This window comes from Phyllopteryx taeniolatus, chromosome 21 (genome assembly GCF_024500385.1).
Source record: "Phyllopteryx taeniolatus isolate TA_2022b chromosome 21, UOR_Ptae_1.2, whole genome shotgun sequence".
NCBI lineage: Eukaryota > Metazoa > Chordata > Actinopteri > Syngnathiformes > Syngnathidae > Phyllopteryx > Phyllopteryx taeniolatus.
In genome coordinates this window covers 10,878,946-10,903,846 of record NC_084522.1, presented here as the reverse complement: position 1 = coordinate 10,903,846, position 24,901 = coordinate 10,878,946, and the positions used below count along the sequence as shown (strand labels likewise).

Below are 24,901 nucleotides of genomic sequence, written 5' to 3'. Positions count from 1 at the left end.
TTAAATAATTAACGAGTTGGAATTTTTTTTTATTTTTTATGAGGATACACCTGAGGAATAATTATATTTCATATTGTATCTGTCTTTGTTCCTCCATCTAAAGACCTTTATAAAAAATAAAAAATAAAGAATACAGCACATTTGCAGTCGGCAACAATCCAATTCAGTTTCAAAAGCTAAAACTAAGTTGTGGTACCTACTAAGAGGAGGTGACAAGAGCCTCTTAAAATAACGACAGATGGAAGGACAGAGACTAAATGAAATAAAATGACTTTATTGGTTCAGCCGTGTCACAACCTCGTCTCCGAAAGAAACAGCAGAACTCTCAACTTTTTCGTCAACCTGGCTACCTTTTGATAGCGCCAACAAATTTTCTATCAGACACCCAATGATAGCATACAAAATAGTAACCTACCAGGTGAATGTATATAAAACTTTTCTCTAGATTTATCCCCAACAAATCCCACAATTTGATCTCTTTAGAACATGTGACACTGACAGTTTATGCTTAAAGAAGCACATATTTAGAATGTTTTTGATTATAAAAAAAACTACAGTTACATTTTAAGTCAGAGTACAACTGATTATTAGTGTTCTACACATTCTGCCAAAAACCAAAGAAACATTGTATATCACTATAACTTAACACTACATGTAATATACGTTTGTAAAAAAACAAAAAACAAACAAAAAAAACTGATGATTAGCACTGAAGACAAAATTAAGATGGCTAGTGTGAAGGCAAGCTGGGTCAGTACCATGACAGAATGAATAATACAAAAAAAATAAAAAAATAGAATACAAAAAGTAGAACTGAAACAGGATAATACAGGCAAGGCTAAAACATGTTACCAACTTTAAGTCCAACTCGTGTGCACTCAACCAAACGGGTAACCTGCCCCAAGACCTCCATCTTGTGATGTCACATCCATTGCAGTTAATTCGAGCCCCTTTCATTCACCACCCACCCAAGCGCCTCGCTTCTCAACTTACTAAAACATTCACATGGCAACCATCTTCTTTATTTTCTGGTGTCAGGCACTTTCCAACACCCCTTGTTCCTTCCTATACCTTCACAACTTTACACAGCCAATCAAAATGCTGCTTCAGACAATACAGGTTACAGGCCAATCACAATGCAGGCTCTATCAAAACAACTGCAAAAGAGCACAGGACAACATTTCAACAGTGTTGCCGTTGATATTGCTTTTAAAGCTATAAAGTGGACGGTTAAGCATTGGGTGGAAGTCACGCTCACCAATCCTACAGGTCGGTGTCAAACCAGGCCAGCTGGTTGCTGTCCATCAGGTCCTGGCTGTGACCGAGGTCTGGAAGGGGATCGGTGTGGTGGCCCAGGTCGGGCAGAGCGTCGGTGTGGTAGTCTGCCCCCTCTATCATGGGGTCCAGTAGGGTGTCTTGACCGTAGCCTGCGGGATAGGCCCGGTATGCTCCATCTGCAATAGGGGGAAGGGGCGGGGGACAAAAAAAAAAAAAAAAAAAAAAAAAAAAAAAAAAAAAAACATCAGGATCGTCTGTTAAGTCTGGAAATGGTTGCATTTACACAGAAATGACAGTCTCGAGATACAAAGCTTTCCATGACCGAGCTCAAAACTACATTTATTTGTATGTCGACAAATAAATAAAATCGATCAAGCGACATGTTGTATATGTGTCTTGTATCTTGGAAAAACTCTTAGGTCGGGGAACAACAAGTCAAGGTACCATTGTATGTGTACAATGAGAGAAAGTACAAAGTACTGTAAGAGAGCATGCTCACCATCCTGCCTGTAAGCTAGAGGGTCTCCCTGAGCCCCCATATCCAGTCCAAGATCTCCAGTCTGAAAAAATAAAAAAGATTGTGCATGAACCAGCACACCTGAGTCCTAATTTGGCTTCAACAGATTAGAAAAACTGTGTAAAATAATATGACGTGTACACAGATTTTGTATGCACCTCATTCCAGGCCAAGGGCTCAGTTCTGAACAAAGAGCTGGTGAGCTCCACTGACAGACGTTTCTTGTAGTCCTGGGGCTTATCTTCAGACATGCGGAACAGTACGGCTGCGGCATAGGTGGCTGTAGGGAGGAGGAGGAGCTAAGTGACAATTTGACCCACAAGAAGTTGGTCCGTTCACATGGGAGCAAATCCACTTACCAACACCCTCGTTACGAGAGTGCAGCAGCTCAGTGAGCGGTGCGGTGGCTCCCTCGGCTTCGATCGCCTCTGCCGCCTCCTTGTCCTGAGCCAGCTCGCACAACACGCCGGCAGCCACACGCTGGATGTTCTCCACTGGGGAATACAGCAACTGGACAGGACCGGAACAGATTCGTAGATCGTGAATGACAAGCGCACAGGAGGAGTTCAATAGCATGGAATACAGAAACCCTTTAAAGACTTGAACATTCCAACTCACTACTATGATCGAATACATCCACTAACGAATGCCATGTGAATCTCTGTAGTTTGATTTTTAATTCACCTGCACAAAGAGTGGAATGGTGTTAAGTCCTCTGATGACAATTCTGTTGTGGATGTCCCGTGCCAGGATGTGCAGTGCTCCTGTGCAACCTTCCACTATTTCTTCCATACGCACACCTTCCTGTATATGGGATCACACGGGGGGGGGGGGGGGGGAGTTTAAGCAAACCTTGCAAAGAGTTTGAACACATGAGCTGGACGATTGATCGATTTTATCTAGTCATTCAAATTTGTCAGGACAACTTGTTTATTATCATTTTATTTTTTTGGGCGCTTTTGTAGTTCAAATCGCATCCTCACTGGCATACTACTTCCACCTACATGGCTGCGAACATAAGAGAAGCTAGTTTACAAAAGCAGTCAGTGTTGCCAACGTATCAATTTGGTTGCTATATGGAGCGACTTTTTTGACCACTACTGCGTATTTTTCAAAAACGTGACTAGCAACTTTAACTCCCACTAGGAAACAGACACGAGCAGAATCATTTTCACATTGTAGGCAATCAGAGGTACTCACGCCGAACATTGTCTGAAGTTATAGTGCCCATTTACAGTAGAAGTTGCAAAAGCAGTGTTTTATCAGAATGCTGGAAATGTTTGACCTGAGGTATGTGCTTCCAAGCTGCAAATATTTTGCAGAGGTTAGCTTGCCTCACCTGTACGACCAGAGAAAAGACCATGAGAGAGCTGGCAACCGGCATATGCACCAGCCAAGCAAAGCAGTTTGATGGCTCATTTTATGATGTTAGGTTGTTGAACATATACCCAAGGCTCGTGTTTATAGTAAACCCTCGTTTATCGCAGGGGTTATGTTCCAGAAAACCCCAGTAATAAATGAAATCTGCGAAGTACTTTCAAATATTCAATATATCAGTAAGTTTTATCAATGCAATTCAATGCCAATATGTGGAACTTCAGAGAGGTGCAGGTATTATATTAGTCCACTTGAGGTCACCATCCACACACTCGACACAAGCACATGCCAATTAAAGGCGCTGTGCGCTGCTTGAATGAAGTGAACAACAGCCCCCCTCTGTGGAAGTTAAGGCTGTGGGAAAATTGCACGGAAAAAATGCTTGAGAGCTGTTGGTATCAGGAAAAATTAAGCAAATCTCAGAGATGGGGGAAACAAAAGTGGAATACTGTCACTCGCTTTTTGTATAAGCAAAGTTGGGAAAAAATGATTAAAATCAGAAATCATGTTCTTGAGGGAGGGGGGGAGTCCGATATTTTAAGGTCATATCGTCCAGCCCTACTGCACAATAAATAATGCTTTTTTTGCAGGCCTGGTTACACACCACGAACTGCTGCTGGTTGCCTCCCATGCTGGTGCGCCTCTGGGTGTCCTGGTGAGCCCTGACAAGCAACTGGACCAGGCGTGGAATGGCTCCCTGCTCTCGAAGAGCACTGTGATTGGCCGGGCAAAGGGCCAGGTTGCGAATCAGACCAACTGTAGCCTAGTTGCAGAGGGGGGTAAAAAAAACATTTTTTTTTTATCTGAATTAAAACTGGGGGTGGGGGGTGTAAAGCTGGTTATGAGTTAAAAGGTACAAGACCTTGATTAGTGGCCAATGAGACGGGGGGTGCAGTAGTTTGACAACAACAGGAAGGCCGTAATGAAGGCGCACAGCATTCTGGGCCATCTCGGCATCCTGGTGGCGGGAGGTAAGGTGGCGCAGTGCACATACAGCCGGCTCTGTGATGTCCTCTCTGTCGCCTGCCCTGAGTACTGTCCTCACAAGGGCCTCAATACCTCCAACCTGATAAGGGTCAGAACATTTGGTAGGTTAGGTCAGTGATTCCCAACCAGTACTGTGAGATATTTTTTTCATTATTTTTAAGGTTGAAAAACACTGGATAGGTGTTACAGGTAAGGAAATATGCAAGTGAAAGAAATTAACAAGAAAAAGTCATATACCTGGCAGACCATAAGTTTGTTACTGTAGTTGTTGCAGGTCAGGTTGGAGAGGATGCCAGCCGCACACGTAACAACGTTGATGTCATCGCTTCCCAGCAGCTGGACCAGGGTGCCCAGAAGACCCTCCATTCCCTCCTGGAAGAAGTTGAGTCACATTTACATCACATTTTGTCAATCCTATTACTGATGAGAAAATAGCCTCTAAGGAAGACTAAATGTGCTGTACCTGCTTAGTGGCAGCATCTGAAAGGTTCCTCAGAGTCCAGAGGCAGTTCTGGACCAAACGCTGGCTAGGGTCAGTCAGATGGAGTCCCAAGGCCTGCATCCCTCCTACACACAGAAAAGCAATCAACACAATTGTATTTATTATACAGCATACCATCTATATTGTAGTAGCAAACTACAACTCTGAAACCTGAAAAACTGGACAAAATTTGCCTCTGTATTTGGTTTGTATTTTTCCACCTGGAGGATGAACTTACCAGCTTCGACTATTGCAGGTTTGTTGCTGGAGCAAACAGAGAGGACCTTGAGCACTCTGCTTGTGGTCCATAAGAGTTTCTCATATGTGAAGGTCCTCATGATGTTGACCAGAGCTTGGGGACCACCACTGGCCAGAATTATCAACTGCAACAAAGACAGATTTACATTTAAATGATCTCAAACTACTCTAACATCTTGTCAATGCTTCCGGTTGTTTTTGAACAAGTTACCAATCTCTTACCGAGTCTGTAATAGTACACGTAAAACAAACTAATCAAATCCACCAAAAAAAACATTGCATACAATACCTTGCTTTCCTGGTTGCCATAAGCAAGAATCTGCAGGCAGTCCGTTGTGATGGCGAGGAACTTGACGTTGGTGTTGGACAACAGAGCCACCATCTTCTGCAGTCCTCCAGCCAGGCGAACGGCCATCTTGGCTCCTTCCTGGTGCAACAGGAGGTTATGGAGCGTGGTGATGGCGTAGAACAACACACTGTCCACTGGTGAACTGAAAGACAGTTCATAAACTATTACATATAATATACATAAGATTCAAATGGCCAGTGTTCTTTTTCTAGGTGCATTCAACTATTAGGAATTAAGCATGTTAATTGTGAAATAATGGATATTATTATATTTGGTGACATTTAATAACAGTAATCAAATACACAGACACAGAGCCTGTACTGAAGTGCATTTCTGGGGCACACAGCACACTGCATGCTTGTGATGATTGCCCCACACACTTGTACACCAAAAGCCTTCTGCTGAGCTGCTATCTTCTAAGTGCATTTCCATTTAGATTAGTTTGGCCCAGTTTGGAGCCTAAATGACCAATGAACTGTGCCAGATGGTCCTCCTCCTCAGAGCTTGCATTTAGCTGCATTTCTTTAACAAAAGCACTAATGGCTGTTCTACTTATGAAATCCACACACACACAGCGATATGGATTATAATTTGTGTATACAGTGAACCCGTTAATTGCGGGGGATTTGTTCCAGAACTACCTGTAATAGGTGAAACTCTGCAATAGAGAGACCATATATTTGTTTTTCTAACTTCACCCTTCCCACCAACTTTAAACACATTTAAAATTCCATCCATCCATTTTCTTTACCGCTTATCCTTACTAGGGTCGCGGGCGTGCTGGAGCCCATCACAGCTACCTTCGGGCGAGAGGTTATTTTAAAAAAACAACAACAACCCTACTAAACACATTTCAAACATATTAGGAAAAAAATGCAAATCGCAAACTGCATAACATGTATACAAAATGGTGTACATATTATAATGTCCTGTGTTTTTAAGAGGTGGCGCCTGGTTTGCTGGCGTGTGACATCAGTGAGTCTGCTTCTGAGTGTCTGGGTGTGAGCTGTGGCAAACATCAGCTCTTACATGAGTGCGCTCACTGTGTTTGAGTTTTATTGTTCTCCCAGTGTATCACATCTGTGGCTCCCTTTCCCCAAATGTGAAGGAATTACAGTAAGTTAAAGCAGTTTTCAAACTGCTACCAATATTTGAACGTAGCCTCATTTCAGACCCTGTCCCCGAAATGATTGACTGACTAGTCGGTCACGTCTCCCGTCACTACACTCTGATTGGCTATTCTTGTCCCACCGTGCCAAGTTTTAAAATAATATTACAATGAAATTAGAGGCATTAGATGGGCCAGAGAGGGATAATTATTTCAAAAGCTAATTTTATTAATATTCTACTGTCAGGTCATAGAGAATTTTAACATATATTAACTGTAAAACCACAAAAAAATTAAAAAAGAAAAATCTGCAATACAGTGGGGGTGCGAACTAACCGCTGTTTGGGGGGAATACTGTAGCGCAAGTGTTTCTCTTGCTATGTGGCTATTTATCCCCTCAGGAAATAAGTTTGGGGCCAAAATGCAGTTGCATTACACCTCCATTAGTTACTTACCCAAGCATCTTAACCAGGGCAGGGATCCCTCCAGACTTGAAAATGGCAAGGAGCCCCTCTCGGTGGTGGGAAAGGTTGTGCAAGGTTCCAGCAGAGCAGCGAGCAGTTTCCACATCACCAGTATTTTGCATTGCTCTGACGACTGCCGAAACCATCTGTGGCGAACGCATCAGAGCGTGGCGAGAGGCCTCCTTCTTTGACAACTGGTGCACCATTACAGCTGCCTTGTTCACCACAACCTGAAGGGAAGGTAATGGTAAACGATGATAGTAGAGTTTTTGTTGTTGTGGCTAGTCTGTTTCTACTTACCTGGTCCTCATCGTTGAGCAGTTTCGTAAGCTCGGGGATGGCACGAGTGGCCAGCTCAGCATCATCTTGGTAGTTAATGAGGTTGACCACAGCATGCTTCAGCATCTGAGAGGGTTCCGCCAGGCGCTGCACTGCAGTGGGATGAGCGGCATCAAGCTGTGTTGGTGGAATCTGGATGCCTTCCTCCAAGGTTTCAGGGAACATGGCTGCACGCACCCGCTGGGCACGAGTCATGGCATAGCCTTCGATGTCTGCGGTAGCAAAACATCATTACAACAAAGTGATGACAACAACCTATTAGGACAAAGTTTGCGCTAAATGTTTCATGGTGATCAATACCTGTGGTCTCAGGAGTGAAGGGCTGGTTGAACTCCCAGTCATACAAAGTTGGATCATCCTCTTCAATATCAGGGTTTCCTTTGCCACTCAAAGACGGTGCTGTGGTGGTGACTCCAGACTGAATGCCTGAGTCCAGGTAAGACTGCTGCTGCCACTGGCTCACTGCAGCCTTACTGTCTCCCATTGCCATGTCCAACTCCATCAAATCAGCTAAAGAAAAGAAGAAAATGTGTTATTGCTGCCTTAAGACAGCTGCAAATCTTGCAACGTGGCTGAACTACATGGAATTGGACAGTTGCAAGCAATTCACTGTTGTGATGTGACCCCTGGCATTCTTTTTTTGGGTGGAGGGGGGGAGATTTTGAAGCACCACCTATATTATTTTATTGAACCACATAGAAGGAAAAAGCAGATTGCTCTGGCTGTTGTAGCTATTATTTATCGTCACAGATTATAAAGAGATGAAAGGAGAGTGTGATTAGAGCATCATATGTTTTCATAATGATAAAGGGGCATTTTTCAATCTTGACAGAATGTTTACAGATGGTGGTGACCAGTGATTAGGCTTCCTTTGCAAATTTCTCCAGGATGCAGCCGGAGATATTTGACAGCCTTCTGAGTCGGAGTCTCATCATTGACCACATAATCATAAACTTTTGTGCATCCACTTTGGCGGCAGAAATAATCTTTATAACGCTTCACTTTTTAAAAATCGAATTATCAAGTTTAGCTAAGTTTTTTTTTTTTTTTTTTTTTTTTTTACATTATCTAACTACAGCTTTGTGGTGGCACGCTCAATCTTGCTTGGTACCCCTCATATAATCATATAGCTGTTGTGGCGCCATTCACTTCCGATTGAAGATTTAGAATCGCAGCCAAACTAGTTGCAGATGCCCAGCAACTCATGAAAGCTAGTTACAAAACCACACATACAGCACCACACGACTTGAATTGGTCAGTGGTGTTTGGCCATCCCACTCGGCTGGCTTTATTATAGGTCCCCTTTATCAGCATCTCTCACTGCTGTATGTTATCTCGTTAATAACCCCTTTCACTCTGCTCGTGTTTGGCTGCGTTCCCGTCATGAAGCTGCGGCGGAGGAGGTCGGGCACCAGAGGTAACCTGGTTGATCTTGACAGTAACATATCTACATAATCTCAGAAAGATATGCAAGTATGTACAAGGACCTGTACAGTGAAACTGAGAATGACTCATTAAATCAAAGCTTTTACTGATCGCTTTGCCGTTAATTAGATAACTGATCCTTACTTTTTTTTTTTTTTTTTAAACAGTCCAGGGTAAAGAGAAGCGATTATGTGATAAAGTAACACTTCAGTTGTCCTGCCATATTATTTTAGTACCAATGTGACAAATGGATGCAATCTTTGTGGAATTTTCTAAAAAAAAAAAAACAAACATGGAAGGACATGTCAATTGCTTCTAAATTTCTCCATAACATATAAATTCACCAAAATAAATAAATAAATTGATTATTAAAGTACATGACCTAATATACACCCACACCGCTCTTCTCACGAATCTTCCATTTGCAATATTTAAGTTGCGTTTTAGGGCGAGTGACACTGTTTGAAATGTCACGGTAATTTTGACACGTCGATATGCAGAACCCCTTGGAATTTCAGCCCGTACAAGTTTATTGGTGGATATTTTTAACCACAACTTGTCAGCCAATTGGAGAAGGGGTTCCCCGAGTAGCAGACGAAATGAAAGGTTTGAGCACATATGTTGATGAAAAAAATTAAGTTGACACTGTTTGATTTGAAGGTGGATTTTTCTGACCAAACTTTTTATTTATTTATTTATTTTTTAACAGGGGACACCCAAAAAGCAGGCCCCAAAAGGTGACTCCCCCCCCCCCCCCCTAAGCAAAAAAAACCTCAATTTCTTCAGAAGTCTTTATCTGATTTTCGAAATTCTTGGTGCGTTGCAGTACGGTTGAAGTGGCTATTCCAACCACACTTAGCATTTTCACAGACCATAATCTTTGGGAAATCTTGTCAGATTTCTAATTCTATAATAATAATTTCAGGATATATTTAAGTTAAACTTGTCTGGCAAGACTGTTAGAAAAAGATGCAGTTGGGTGTTAAGACGCCAGTAATGACAAGTTGTTACTGTAAGTACTTATAGTCTGTCTGAAAAAAGGTGGCATTCTTAAAAAGTATAAGAACATTCTGTCTGTTTTTCAAAACTTACAGTGGGTAGCCATTGTTCTCGCCTGCCCTCGGCCTGCACAGCAGCTAGGTCTGCGTAGGGGAAAAAAGAAAAAAAGATCAGTCACACAGAGGAAATAAAAACAAGCATTCGATCGACACTGCGTTCTACTTGGTTAAGTTACACCCGTTCGCAAGAGTTTCTCGGTTGGAAAACCACTGCCCTTTGCACCAATTTACCTGCGCCAGGTCCCACCACTTTAAACGACTGTTTTGCTCGCTAAAGTAACTGAGGGAGGGTGGGGGGTGGGATGCCGAGTCTCCACCTACAGCCGAGAAAGTAAAGCGGTGGGTATTTCCAGGCCCGAAGTAGCACAATTCACCATTCAGCGGCAAAGCACTTCAAAGGCATATTTCTCCCCCTCCCCCGTACCACGGCCAAGTTCCGACCTAGCTGCCTGCCTGCCTGGGTTTCCGATGAGAAACTACCTCCTCCGCCCCGCTTTTGCTTCCATGACTCCACCTCTCAAGGTGGGGACGGACTACACACGTAACAGACAACCTAAACAAACCCCAACAAAGAAGTTAGCCAAGCACACCGCGCTTTGAAATGTGCGACCATTTTTGATTGCCATTAATGGCGTTACGGTAATTCTCATTAGCTCCGCCGCTTACCTCGAATGTGCTAACCGCCAGCAGGGTAACTAGCAGACGTAAACAAACACTACTGGAAGCTTCAGTGTCAAATAATAGAGGCGGTCTCTTCAAGTAAAACTAATATGAAGTGTTACTACTGTAAAACGAGTCAAAGTATTGCAAACGTGATTTGCAAACAGGAATTATTGGCAATTTTCTTAGCTTAGCTACCCAGGACGTCAGAAAAGTAGATCCGGGCGCCACCATACTAAACCTGCCGTGCTGCCAGCCAAAAATCAGAAAACCTCACCGGAGCCCCCTCCCTAGTCAGAGGATTTTCTCCCAGAAACGGCAAAGTGACACGGTGCAAATACGTTATATGCGAATTATACCAAGCAAATATCCATACCAGAATCCAGTGGCTCCTCCGTTATTCCTGTTCGGGTGGGGCGGGGGGGGAGGAATCCTTTACCTTGGGTGAAAATTTGAAGGGCTGCTAAGTGAATCAGCCGAGCAAGTCCGAACCACACCCGCTCTTCCTCCGCCAAAGATAGTGCTTCCGCTTGCACGACAGAGCAACAAGATGGCGAGAGACGAAAATGTAAGTATTCTGCCGCAATCGGAAAAATAGTGCGCCGTTAAAGTTATCGCCTTCAAATCATTATGCAATTAAGAGATGTCGCTAATTTTAAAAATATTTTTAAGGTATAGTCTTTGACAAACACCACTGAAAGACGTGGTTGCTGGGGCGGTTGAAGAGGGCGGGGTGCACTCATTAGAATGGAATGTGACTTATTAATGACATAATTAAGAAGTCCACGTCATTTAGAGTACATACAGGACAATATTTGAACTTGGTTGTCAAAAACCCATCGACAGCGATACAAGTGGAAAATTACCCAATTTTCTAATTCAATGAAAGAAACTTTTGTGACTTGGTGGTTAAAGAACCCTGGTTATTTTGAACTGTAGGTGTAAGGTAGCATATGTGTATTTGCCAACTGGTGTGTGACTTTGTAATATTCTCGACAATATAGGTGCATGAAAAGTTGCATGTCAGTCATTCAGTAGAGAAAACTATAATAACAGAGATATTTGTATTGTAGATTAGTCAAGGACCGCAAGGATGCTGTAATGGGTAATATATTTGTCTAATTCAGTTGTCATTACAACCTCTCTGATGCACTTGCTCCAATTAATAACAAAAAGATTATTCATGACAAAAACAGCAGTGTCATTCAAAACACACTTTATGGCAGCAATAGTCTTCCTTTTTTGGGGAGTAAATTGCAGCACGTTATTGTTTAATAAAAATCATTAGTCGTTTTTCTTCCTCAAATTTAAATGAACAGCATTACTCGATAACATAAAAGACACCGGATGAATGAATGCGAATAAATACCTTTTTATTTGACTGCTGAACGGATCTGATTATACAAACTTACTCGATAACATAAAAGACACCGGATGAATGAATGCGAATAAATACCTTTTATTTGACTGCTGAACGGATCTAATTATACAAACGCCAACACAGAGCTCTGAAATAACAGGACCAATCAGCAAGACGATGACTGTACATTCTTGATGTGACCCTAACCATGCTGGCACCCCCTGGCCACCCACCACCCTGATGTGGAATCACTGGTGCATCATTCTGTACGGGTAAAGCTCACCCACCTTTTGCAGTTCCTGTGTAACTATCATGAAGGGAGTTTGGTCAAATGTCAAAATGTGCGCCATGCTAGACTTAAGTCTAATATTTCGTTGTCCATGATTATAGTTTGTGGTGTGGTGTAGTGTATTTCAAAGAGTGTAGTGTAGAGAGCATAGTCATGGTTTTGTTTTTTGGTTTGTAAATATAACTCATCCAACATATACAAGTAGGTTGCACTTATGTCCTTAATGTTCTGTTTCAGTCTCTCTTATACATACATAGGTATGTTTCTCCCTTTTTAAAAACAACAAACAAAAAAAACACTATTGTTCCAGGCAATGATTTTTGTTCTCAATCGCTTCCTCTGCCTAAGTCACTGGCCGAACCCTATAATCTAAGTGCAGTTTCTTCAACATCATTCAGCAGTTTCTACCATTAAAAAAACACGAACAGAACCATCACAATTAATGGATGGATATACATCTTCACCACGAGTCTTGCAATGAATATTTTCAAACAAAAATCCAGCCTTCACCCCCACATTGGTCCCTCATACCCATGTAACCATTCTTGCATTTACAGTGACACATCCTCCCCCCAGTGTAACAGCCAGGTAAGAGAGGTAGGTGGGGTTGGAAGGTTGGAGGGTAGGTTTTGGAAGAGGGTATGAAGAGAGGAGACAAGTCTTCACATGGAGAGTGAAAGATAACAGGAAGAAAAAAATTCGGTGTCCACCTTTTCTTTTCCCCTACTTCCCCCTTTTTTCCCTTGCATATCCATGTGTCAGAGCAGAGGGAGGGAGGGCAAAAGAGGCAGAGGGTGATTAAGGTGGAGGAGAGAAGAACAACAGGGTGAACAAAGTGTGTTGGTCTTCATGTGTGTTGGCCATCGGTGGTGGGGGTCTCGTTGGCATTGGGCAAGTCCAAGTCAGTCTCTCGGTTGGCTATGCGGTCTAGCTCTGCCTGTACATCGCTCAGGCCCAATTTCGAGCCTGTAGCCGTAGCAGTGAAACACAAGTCATTACATTTGCTACAGAGAAACGTCGCCTCTTCCTTCTTTCAAGCATGCAGAATCACATTATCAGTCAGTGCAATGATTAACATAACGTGTCCAAATCATTAAGCTGCAGGGGACACAATTACACATGTTTTAAAATAGGGCTGGATGCAATATACAACAGCAATACCCTGCAAATCATGTTAGCGATCAACAAGATGATGATTGTAAAATGTTTTACTTCTTTCGTGAACTGACGTTTGAAGTAAATGTAAAATCCTTTGCATAGATGTGAATCACTTTGCACTTTAACAAAATAATAATGCACCAATATTGCCTCTGACCACAACTAATAAAAAAATAATAATAATGCAAATGGTAAGGGTAATAGTGTTTGCAAATTACCAGTTAATTATCCATATTCTGGATTAATATGGGATTTTTTTTGTTTGTTACATCAACATTTCAACAAGACTACAATTTTAAAGTGCTTTATTTTTTATTTATTATTATTATTTTTTTTAAAGATGCTTTAGTGACCATGTAAGCCAGCCATAATTGGAATCATGTGAACTGTGTGTGGCACAAGTAAATCTACAGCAAATGCAATGCAACATGCTCTAAAAAAATGAAAGATGTTGCTTATATTTTAAAACTAACCCTTTTTTTAAAAAATCTAAGATGCTAAAGCTCCAAGTTCTTATGCAAATATTGGTTGCAGTATTGCTCATAAAATGGGTGCAGCTCTGGTTTGATCTTTCATGCTGAGATGGTGATAAAAGGTTCACCAAGAAAACAGGATTATAAGAAAATAAGAACAAATATGCGAGCAACAATAATCAGAGAATGTGCTGCTCACACACACCTTATCGGGGCCAACATCCTCTGACTGGGGCACGCACATACACAAGTTGTCAAGGATGTTAACAGTGAGATTGGACAACAAAGACTAAGATGTGGTTAAAAAAATTAGGGGCCATTTTTCACGATTCTATTGTGTGATAGATACACGGAGAACAGACGTGTGATAATGTTGCAAAATATTAGGGATTGGGAGAGAGAAGTGAAAAGTCCAATCAAAAAGAGGCCGAGATGACCAATGACTGAGGATTGTGGGAGGACTGGATGCTCACTTTTTGATCATATAAGCTAAACGTCACCGAAACCACAGGTGTGTGGATGTTCTTACCTGACTTGCGTACTGTCCCTGGAGTGTTGTTCCCAGCCCCTGGCGTTCCTGCTCCTCCTGTCCCTGTTTTCTTTGTCAGAAGACTGTTGAAGAAGTTGGCCAAGACCCCCTCACTGGTTTGACCTGCAGAAAACAGAGATTAAACCATGTAAAAACACCAAACACCTCAATCCTGGTGGCACATTTTTACATTGGAAAATGACATGGCATACCTGATTGTGGCATGGCATTGGCAACGTTGGCGGCCGCAGAACGGTTGCTCGTCCGCGGTGAACCGGTGGGTGCTCTTGTTGTCGTGTCCTATGCACGAAACAGTTTCGCTCACAGTCATGAACTTTTTGTGGGTCAGACCCAGAAAGGGAAAATGAAGTACTCTTACCACTGGTCGCCCTACAGTAACAGCAGGCTGTTTGGCGAGCAAAGACTACAGTAAAGAGTAAAATATACATCATAATGTTAATGTTAGCACATATAATGTAACCAAACAACAACACATTTACAATTTAAATCTTTGCTTACCTGCAATTTTACCAGAAACACTTGGTCATCTTCGGCTTGAATCTCCTTTTCATGGACAATCTGATGAGACATACGAAAACGGTTTCAAACTGGTACAGTAGATACAACTGCCATTAACCCTTTGAGGACCATGCTGAGCAGACAAATACATCTTATGAAACGCAAGAATTTATCAAGAAGCTTGTGACAGATGAATTCATGGCTTATGCTTGTAGATCTACAAAAATTTGAATATTGAAAAAGTTTTGGAAGAACTTGAAGGGCGAATACAAGAGTTCCTTGTGAAATCAGTTAATGCGGTTCCCAGGCGGCTTGAGAAACCGGTGGCTAATGCTGGCGCCCATATCGAATTTTAAATAAAACTCCATGCAATACACTTTCTTCTCATGTTCATTTCTTGTAAGAATTATAGTTCAGAAATAAATTACAAATACTTAAAAATAGGGAGTTACTTTTCAATCACCCTGTATATCAGTAGATTCATTACACAGAGTGAAATACAGTATTTCAAGCCGTTATTTCTTGCAAGTTTATAATTACGGATTATGGATAAAGAAAGGCCAAAAATTCAGTGTCTCAGAAAATTTGAATTTGGTGAAAAAATTCCAATACTGAAAAGTCATTGTGTAACACCCTTATCAGCTAACTCAAAACATTTGTGAAGGTTTCCTAAACCTTCAGACGGTCTCTCAGTCTGGGTCAGTAAGATACATAATAACGGCTAAGACTGCTGACTTGACGGATGTCCAGAAGACAGTCATTGACACCCTCCACAAGGAGAGTAAGTCACAAAAGGTCATTGCTAAAGAAGCTTTTTGTTCACAGAGTGCTGTATCCAAGTATATTCATTGGAAGTTGAGTGGAAGGAAAAGTTGCACTAGCAAAAGGGATAACCACAGCCTTAAGAGGATGGTCAAGCAAATTCCATTCAAGAATTTGGAAGAGCGACAGGAGGAGACTGATGCTGAAGTCAGCACATCAAGAGCCCCAACGCAACAATGAATCCTAGACATGGGTTACAAATGTCACATTCCTTGTGTCAAGCCACTCCTGAACCAGAGACAATGTCAGAAGTGTCTTACTTGGGATGTGGAGACAAAAAACAGGACTGTTGCTCAGTGGACCAAAATCCTCATTTTAGATGATAGTAAATTTTGCATATCGTTCGGAAATCAAGACCCCAGGGTGTGGAGGAGGAGTGTAGAGGCGCAGAGTCCGCAATTCTTGAAGTCCAGTGTGAAGTTTCCACAGTCAGTGATGATTTAGGTTGGCATGCCACCTGCTGGTGTTGGTCTACTGCCTTTTCTGAAATCCAGTAAATGCAGCCATCTAACAGGATATTTAAGAGCACTGCTTGCTTCCTTCTGCTGATAAGCATAAGGGAGATCCTGACTTCATTTTCCAGCAGGACCTGGCATCTGCCCGTACTGCCAAAGGTAGCAAAAGCGCAATGTTCAAAAGCTCTAAGTTCAATGACCGAGGTGTTACGGGGCTTGATTGGCCAGCGAAATTGCTTCACCTGAACCCCATAGAGAATCTATGGGGTATTGTCAAGAGGAAGATGAGCGGACCAGATCCAACAATGCAGATGATCTAAAGGCCACTATCAAAGCAACCTGGGTTTCCATTATAGCTGAGCAGTGCCACGGGGGATGATCACCTCCATGCCACGCTGCAAAGATGCAGTAATTCATGCCCAACTAAGTATTGAGTGCAGTGAAATGAAAATACTTTCCAGAAGCCTGAGATTTCGGTTTAAAATATCATTTTTTATTTATCGTGTGTAATATTCTAATTTGCTGTGACACTGAATTTTGGGTTTTCAATATTTCAAAGCCGTGATCAACATCAGCAAGAAATAAAGGTTTGAAATATTTCTCTCTGTGTAATGAATCTGTATATTGGTTTCACTTTCTGAAATGAGTGACAAAAAATACCGAACTTTTTACATGACGTAATTTTTTTTCCAGCTGTACCATCCATCCATCCATCCATCCATTTTCTTTACCGCTTCTCCTCACTAGGGTTGCGGGCTGCTGGAGCCTATGCTAGCTATCTTTGGGCGGGAGGCGGGGTACACCCTGAACCGGTCGCCAGCCAATCACAGGGCACATAGAGACAAAGAACCATTCGCACTCAAATTCACACCACCAGTACACCTTAAATATAAGCACATGTTTTTGCACCTAACAGTTGCGATAAGCTCCAACTAATTTCTGTTTCCTAAATGAAGAGGGACAAACTAATAATTCTTAGGTACAGGTTTAGCCACGGCAGTTTTCCATCTACTGTAATAAGAAGAATATTCAATCTGAAATCTCTTGTAAATTAATAAAATGTATCCAAAATTCAACCGCTTTTAACCAACCCTTGAATATGCAATTATACAAAATCATAGCATTTTTAGCACCCTTTCAAGATTTCTTTTCTTATGGTATTTTATTTGGATAAGGTCAATACCTTTCTGACTGGTGGTTTGACGATTACATCCTCAAACCCGTCATCTGTCTTTACTGTCTGGAAGTTCTCGTGAAGTATTGCAATCTTCTTTTCGTTGTCCCAACCTGAGGGACTGATATCGGGGACGGTGGGTTTAAAAACATGACATACAATGGTATTTCGTGATCATTACATAAAACCAATTACACACCAAGAAACTAAAATAAATGCAGAGATATGAATGTTAGGTACAACCTCAAGCAGTCAATAAGGCTGGATTTAGATTACATAACAGTAAACACACTTACATGAAGACTGCATCTCTTTCTACCACTTGTGCAGGGCAGTGGAATGGAAAGCCATAAAGTCTGTGGACCAGATATTTATATAGCACATCGAGGTTCTTCATCTCCTTCACTGATGTATAAATGAGAGATGCTCCATCTGACACCTCTGTCAAGGTTGTTTGTCAATATTATAATTGAAAGAATGATGGGGGGAAACAATTTACAAAATATTTTTAAATTTGAACAAAAGGTAATTTTGTGCCAGTTTTCACTGTTTAAGCACATGGATTGTGAACATTGTTCTGGAACTAATTTATAAGTAGGTCTGTTGCAGTTAAGCATAAAATGATCATGCTTCTTATTTTACATTATGCTTTAATGAACTTCACATTTAATTAAACTTGATAACATTATCCACTGAACCACCATATTAAAAGTTAAACAACTTTGGGAGGGGGTTTGTGGGGAATAAAGGAACAACATTGATGTTATGAAGGATACACTGTAGACAGAACTGTCTGATGTGAGACTGAATGAAGTCCAGGTGTTCGTCTCTGTAGTCATGCTCCTTTTCCAATGTGCTAATGGCATCACACTGGGAGGACAGACAAGTCGGTGTCAGATAGAGGGCAATGTGTGACAAATCAGCACTGATCTGCACTGAGATGCAAGCTTTTTTTTTTTTTAACACTAAGCGCTTACAATAAGAACAAAAGATCCAGATTCTGACTTAATGAATGCATCACCATACTATATAACCAAACACACAGGTCCACACTGTGTGGCATTATTAACTAAATTAACTACATTTATAGCCACTTGGTAAGTGCATGTACCTTAGTGCAGACCACTACCATTGGTATGCCCAGATTGTGTGTGAGTGTGTTGTCTCCTAATGGCAGCAAGACACACTCCTCCTCATCAGCTCTCCTCTGTGGGGTCCCATCCTCCCCACTACCAGGCTCTGTGTATTCCTGAAACTGTTTTACAACTGCACAGACAACATATATGTAGTTAAAATATTCTATCTTCAGCATTTCATAGCTCACACGTTGAACACTAGCTCCTATTCTGTGTGTTCTCGGTCTGCCAGGCTACTTCCTCCAAACTTCTTCAAAAGATTGCAGTCTGTCAACTCCCAGAATATCTATCCATCCAATTTCTGTACCGCTCGTCTTTATTAGGGTCGCAGGTGAGCTGGAGCCTATCCCAGCTGAATTTGGGTGAGAGGCGGGGTACACCCAGGACTGGTCACCAGCCAATCACACGACACATATAGACAAACTATTGGTATATGCAGTCTAAAATTTCACAAGCACGAGGAGGATGGAATATGTGCCAATGGAAGAAAAAATATGTTCAGTTGTCTTCAGGCAGTATGACTCACGTTTAAGCTCGAGCTCCCGGAGTGTTTCTGGGGGGACCCGCAGTTTGTCGACGTGTTCCCTCGCGACCGCCGCCCACTTCTGGAGCGAGTCCAGCGCATTCCACGGCCGCGACATGTCAACCGCTATCAGCAGTAACGTGTTGCTGATCGCGTCCACCGGTACGGCTACTCCCTGTAGACCTTTGTGGTAAAGGTCTCCGTCTAACACCCATACGTTACACCTCGTGTGGTCTAAACAGATGACACCAAAATTAGAGGGGGGGGAGGAGAACCCCAACGCAACCATACATTTTGAAGGAATAAAAATAAATTGCAAAAGGGAAATAGTGCGAGATACCGTCGATGTCGTCATCATGTACATTGATGTAGAGATATTCTAGACCTCGCCCTTTCATGTACTCTTCAACTCCTTGTAACTTGGCAACCAAGGTGGTCTTCCCCGAGCCAACTTCCCCTAAACACAAATGCACATACATTAGAATGCACTTCCTTTTGTACTAAGAGATGGCTCTTCAAAAGCAGTAAAAGACTCATTTATTTAGGCATATTTTTTACTGTATGTTTTATATCTTGCATTTTCAAATCATACATATACAGGGCAGGTGAAAAGTTCTCCAAGTCAACACGTCAGAATTACTGTGAAGTTTCTTGTCCTAAAAACTTGTCTTAAATATTGCAAATGAGAATTAATTCATAAGAGCAGTAGAATAGGATAAGTTAATTCATTTGTTATGGAGGATTTTACCACCATTCGAAGCAAAGCAAAACAAATTTATTCACATAGCGCATTTAATACACAAGGTATTAAAGAAAGCTCACACGCACCATAAGTTCCAATGTACTTTACAGACATGCTTATTCCATGTTTTTTTATTTTTATTCCACAGATGGCGGCCACTTGTCCCGTTGCTATTTTAATATTGTTACTTTTCACCCACCCTGTATATTTTTCCAATCTTTTCCTATTTAAAAATACAATACAGAATATTTTGTTATGTCTGGTATTTTGCCCTGATTAGTTATGTCACTGATTTCTTTATTGAACAATTGTTAGCACAATTATGACTTTTTTAAAAGACCTAAACAACAAACATTTGGTTTTGTAATGACAAGAGTAACATTTTGAAATTCTTGAAAACACATCTGCAGACAACAAATACCTTGCTTTAAATATGCACAAACATTGATGGAATGTAAACACTTCCAAGCATCACAGCTTCATTGTCTGCGTTCGTATTGGTTTTAGAGCGTAACACTTTATTGTTGTTGTGTTGTCAAGGCTGCGTCAATTCCTCACTGTGCTATATCCACTCATGCAGACAGCGGGACTCCGTGCAGCACCAATGTTTTTGATTGAAAGTAGACTGGACGTCAATAAACTCGCTGGTTATCCAAGGCAAAGGTTTAAATCTACACAGGCGTATAGCAGCGGCAGTAGTGTGTTTATGTTCATTTCAAGGCCCAGATGGTTCGCATCCTCTCCTCAGCATCACCTCTATTGCCGCTATTAGCATGCTACAATGACTTGCAGTGTTTAGTCCACGCTCGAAAAAAAATTCTAAATTACACCAATCTCAACGGACCGTCACCTCATAGAAAGCGGTAACGTGTCAGCTTGTAAGCTTTCTGGCTGGCTATTCCATAACACATCTCGTGTACCCACCCATAACCAGGACATTTTTCCCCGACGGTAGCTTTGATCTTGAATGGGTTGACACTTCGCTCAGGATGGTCGACCTGTAGACACAAGAAGCAGATTATCCCACGACGATTCATTATTCATTCATTCATTCATTCCATTGCACGACAGGCTAAGTCAGGTTAGCTTGTTCCACTGTCACCAGCTTCCTGTCTGGTACTGAGCTAACCTCGTTAGCAGGCTGCTAGCTGTCAAAGCAACCTCCTCGCCGGAACATTTGAGCTTCAGCACCTCGAAGCCCACCCGCTATCGACGACCTGGAATTTAAAGAAAGCTCACACGCACCATAAGTTCTGGCCGTCATCCTCCTCCGGGTTCCCCAGCGTGGTCTTCGATCCAGTTAAGGTGGAGGATAATAATGCACTCCTCCCTGTAGTCGCCATCTTCGCAGGGTTGTCACTTGTCAAGCGAGCAGAGTGCCCGGATGTAACTGAGATTGCACTACACGGTGGGGCCGGGGCGTGGTCGTACCGCACAAAGATGGTGGGGGGCGGTGGGGGTGCACGCACAAAGACATGACCTCACCTCCAGCGTGACAAATGGGACCCAACACACACAGAGGTGCCCTGAAAGCATTTGTCTGTTCGTTCCTGTTGGTTATCTTTTATGTGGGCTTGTGTCCATGTGTCCTCATATAAAAGCTTAAAAGCCCAAATCGTTTGATGATACAAAGCCCATTACACATCATGAGCTTTTGTCGAAATGGGGGAAAACTAAATATCCAGAAAACGCACGCTCGTCACAACATACACTTGCAATAAGATGCAAATCTAATGCAGGGTGTCCACAAAGTCGCTTTACAGTTTAATAAAAAAATATTACAAAAGTAATTGTTGAAATACAGTGTGTTAACCAGATTTGTTGCATATACTCTACATTTACAACTTACATTTTAACATTTGTTCATGAAATTGTATTAATGTTTTTCCCAACAGTCTTTTAATCAGTGGCCTGCAAAGGTGTGTGTCTGCCCGGGACACACCAGACTGGTGATGCCCCTGGAAAACCGATTGGGGGTTGCAGACGGAATTTTTCCAAATATATTCGTTGGTAGGTTGCGGGGTGCTGACGAATGCTTTTCCTGATCGAAGTACATTTGTCAACAGTGGGGTGTGAGTTATAGCTTTGTTGCCCACTTAAACCCCTTTAATCAGTATCACTGGCCCTACGTATATTATGGAGCACAGTTGTGCGTTGTTAATGTGTTTTTGTTGATTTAAATAACTGCAATGTGATAGTGGTGGTAAGGATTAAGACGGAGAAGTCTCCACTGAAGGCCCAGATATCAAATTCACTGCCTGTCACTCTTCAGTGATTCTTAAAGGTTTTTAATCACACTGCATTTGTGTATTCCACGTACCTTGTTGATGAAATACGTTCTGTTAAATAAACCCTTAAAAAAGGGGTACGCTTCAAGAAAAGGCACAATGTGTATCATGGTGTACTGAAACAAAATCAGCTATGCAAACTCAGTAAAAGTACAGGACAAAGTATGGACTCCCATACTGAAAGGTGTTAAACTCTACAAAAGTAATCATGTTCATCTTTGATTGACACCGTGGAGTGGGTTTGTGCGTGCGTGTGCGTGTGTGTGTGTTAGGGGGGATTTAAATGAATTTATATTGTAGTTTGCACTAGTGTAAAACTGCACTGCATAAAGCAAAAGTTTTTGTTTTTGTTTTGTTTTGGATGTGTCAAGTAATCTATGAACTCAATCTCTGATGGCAAATCATGAAAATAGATAAAGGCAAATATATTTGATTCATTTCAAATTGCCCAGAAAATATTACAGGCAATCCAACATATAACAAACTGCAACCGCATAAGAAATCGTTTAAAAGAATGACCAAATTGAGCTACTGTACAAGATATAATTATTTATGAAACTTCATGCATAGTTGCCACATTTGAGAGTGCTGTATTTGAAAGGTTTTAATCCATCCGCCAGAAAACTAATCTTGCTGCTGCGGGGTCTTTTTTATGGACCACCAACTGGTCTCAGGTGTGCGGTCATTGCTTATTATAAAACCCCTGAAGCGCATCCGAGCCAATCAAAAGTAGAGAACGGTGGGTGGGGGGGGGGGGGGGGGCAACACTACCACCCACGTGCCCACTAGATGACGCTGCGAGACTGCACTGCCAGTCGAGCGGGGTCCCTGGCTGCTGTGCGCTCACCGCGGCCCCCCGGTGGAGTCAGCGGATTACAAACTCTGGATAAGTGGCGCACCGCCCGCCCGTCCGCCCACTCCTCCTCCTCCTTCCATTTTTCATCCAGAGTGAACCCAGGGAAAGGAGCGCGTCCTAGCCGCGCTTGCCCGCTGGGAATTTGAATTCGGCTCTAATACTTGTTTGTGAGCATCATCCTCGCTCAGCTCTGCAGCGTTGTGGGTGACTGAAATCCTAAAAGACAAAAGAGTGTGAGAGGACGGGGGAGATGGGCACAGCGAGGTAGGCGCCCGTGATTGTTACGTCAACAGCGGGGAAGTTCTTTGGCTTGTTCGGATCTTCTCTCCAAGTGGGTGAGTTGTGTGTGTGTGTGTGTGTGTGTGTGTGTGTGTGTGTTGAAGCTGCTGCTGCTTCACCTCCTCTACATTGTGCATGAAAAGTGTGCTGCATGCTTTTCAAAAATATTTGCAGTGTGCGTACATTGTGGACAGTGGCCCCCCCTCCCAAAAAAAAGGCTGGCGTTAAAAAAAAATTCCTATTCTGCATATTAAATGCTGCCAATCAAATCAAAAACACTGAAGGCAGAAATCTGTTGCATGAATAGTAAGGGAAGAGAAGCCCTGCAAGCGGGGTCAATGTAGCTCGATTCTTTGCTTCTTGTTTCTTCTCTTTCTCTCTTCTTCATTCACCCTTTCTTGCCCTCACTCCTGTAACACCCTGGTTAGAGCTGAGCCCTCAGCTCGAACCACTGCGTTCTGATACCCATCCTATAGATCCATTTTTGGTGTCATGTAAGTCAGCTGAACATAATTCGGTCTCCTGTACCATGACTATTAACCTGAGTTGTGTGACACGCCACCTCTTTAATGGATGCCGCTGAAAGGCGATGCCACGGCACCTTGTCTGCTAATCAATAAGCGCCATAGCAGTGGTCCTGAGTCTTCCTGTGACCGAATCATTAATATCACAGTTGTCACCGTCGCACGTGCACCGGCGAAGGTGAATGGGCATACGCAGACACAGTCAAGGTACAACACCGACTGATTGTCACAGTGTGGGAGGTTAAGACCAACAGAGCATTGCAGAAATGTTACGCACCATTTCTGGTTTGTGTTTAAAATACACACCAATTTCAGAGCATTATTTATTTTTTCTATAAGAGATAAGTGTCAAACTAAAGGTCATGGGGCCACATCCAATCTGCCATATCATTTTGTGTGTCTTTAACAGATATTTCAAGCATTTTTTTTGTCTTCCTATATCCCTTCTTTATCATTAATTTAATAATTTTTCTTGCCACAATTTTCCATGAATTCTAATTTTTGTATCGGCTTGTACTGGCCTTATTTCAAGGTATCGGGTACTTGTGAAGGCTGCCGATTACAGCAATCGAAACTTAAAGCAAAAAAATAAATAAATCTGACATCAAACAAGTCTTCCTTACCAGTAGTTGGCACTAAACGCTGGCGGTTTGACATGTTGGCGAATCATCGTGCATCAGAAAGAAAGAAAGAAAGAAAGACCTTTGTTTATAATTATATGCCATTGTGTTAATTGAAATTTTATGGATCAAAAGTACTAGTGGTATCAGTACTCTGTATGAGTAACCGCCGTATTGGTGAGTACTCAAGACTGAATACTCGCACTGTTATTGGTCTGAAACGACATGTTATCGAACATCCTTAGTAATAACAATCAAATGCAGGGGCAGTTATCTGTGTATATATATATATATATATATATATATATCATACGTTTATATGGTTTTTCACAGTCATAACTGCCCCCAAAGGGAAATCATAACTACAACAAAAAATGTGTTTGCCCCCCCCCCCCCCCCCCCCCCCCCCCCCCCCCCAATCTAAAATGAATTAATCCCTGGCTCAAACTGTCTCTGTCATAAAAACTTTATTAGCTGTATGGCCAATGTTTTATTGGTCATATACGTTTAAAAGAGTTTCAACGCTGGAAATTAAATAAAGCTAAAATACAGCAAAACTACACACCCTTTGCAGATGCCCGACAGACACTAATTGATAGGGAGCATGAGGCTGAGAAATACTGCCACCTATTTGAATTCTAGAGAACGTTTGTGGTTGTTGTATCATTATGTACTGATTAGTGCAGTTAATTTATGTATGTCATTGATAGTGAATTGAAAGTTGTGAATAGGAGAGTGAATGCTGGTTTTTCTATAGATGCCCTGCGATTGACTGGCGATCAGTCCAGGGTGCCCACCGGCTCTCGCCCAGTCAGCTGTTAACAGAGGACCCGAGACGCTAAGGAGGATAAGT

The 24,901-nt window shown here is 42.0% G+C and overlaps 3 protein-coding genes across 7 annotated transcripts in view; 1 reads left to right on the top strand and 2 right to left on the bottom strand.

Annotated features, from left to right (window-relative positions):
• Window positions 1–258: 258 nt before the first annotated feature.
• Window positions 259–10,767, bottom strand: LOC133470771 (catenin beta-1-like). 3 transcript variants are annotated; one of them, XM_061759548.1, is made up of 17 exons: window positions 10,678–10,767; window positions 9,676–9,725; window positions 7,459–7,668; window positions 7,120–7,370; window positions 6,811–7,049; window positions 5,188–5,389; window positions 4,879–5,023; window positions 4,623–4,726; window positions 4,397–4,531; window positions 4,035–4,238; window positions 3,777–3,935; window positions 2,480–2,599; window positions 2,155–2,305; window positions 1,954–2,075; window positions 1,778–1,838; window positions 1,259–1,454; window positions 259–1,157 (listed from the first exon to the last, which is right to left on the bottom strand). In XM_061759548.1, exons 2-16 carry the CDS (start codon window positions 9,686–9,688, stop codon window positions 1,264–1,266), a joined length of 2,307 nt encoding a protein of 768 aa, XP_061615532.1. In that variant the 5' UTR covers window positions 9,689–9,725; window positions 10,678–10,767; the 3' UTR covers window positions 259–1,157; window positions 1,259–1,263. The 3 variants fall into 3 exon arrangements, with proteins under 3 accessions (XP_061615532.1, XP_061615531.1, XP_061615533.1); XM_061759547.1 differs by having other exon boundaries at window positions 259–1,454; XM_061759549.1 differs by lacking the exon at window positions 10,678–10,767 and adding an exon at window positions 9,873–10,131 and having other exon boundaries at window positions 259–1,454.
• Window positions 10,734–24,901, top strand: part of cpne4b (copine IVb) — a 37,370-nt gene continuing 23,202 nt past the window's right edge. The window contains exon 1 of one of the 3 annotated variants that reach the window (XM_061759552.1): window positions 10,734–10,869. The gene's annotated coding sequence lies outside the window, so the exon portion shown is untranslated. Of the gene's footprint in view, window positions 10,870–22,655; window positions 22,961–24,901 lie in introns of those variants that run through there. The other 2 variants (XR_009786067.1, XM_061759550.1) reach the window with 2 other exon arrangements.
• On the bottom strand, window positions 11,741–20,882 carry dync1li1 (dynein, cytoplasmic 1, light intermediate chain 1). The gene is made up of 13 exons (XM_061759553.1): window positions 20,727–20,882; window positions 20,406–20,479; window positions 19,080–19,196; window positions 18,743–18,973; window positions 18,192–18,346; window positions 17,857–17,950; window positions 17,377–17,512; window positions 17,090–17,201; window positions 14,630–14,689; window positions 14,490–14,534; window positions 14,323–14,410; window positions 14,111–14,233; window positions 11,741–12,916 (listed from the first exon to the last, which is right to left on the bottom strand). Exons 1-13 carry the CDS (start codon window positions 20,822–20,824, stop codon window positions 12,798–12,800), a joined length of 1,452 nt encoding a protein of 483 aa, XP_061615537.1. The 5' UTR covers window positions 20,825–20,882; the 3' UTR covers window positions 11,741–12,797.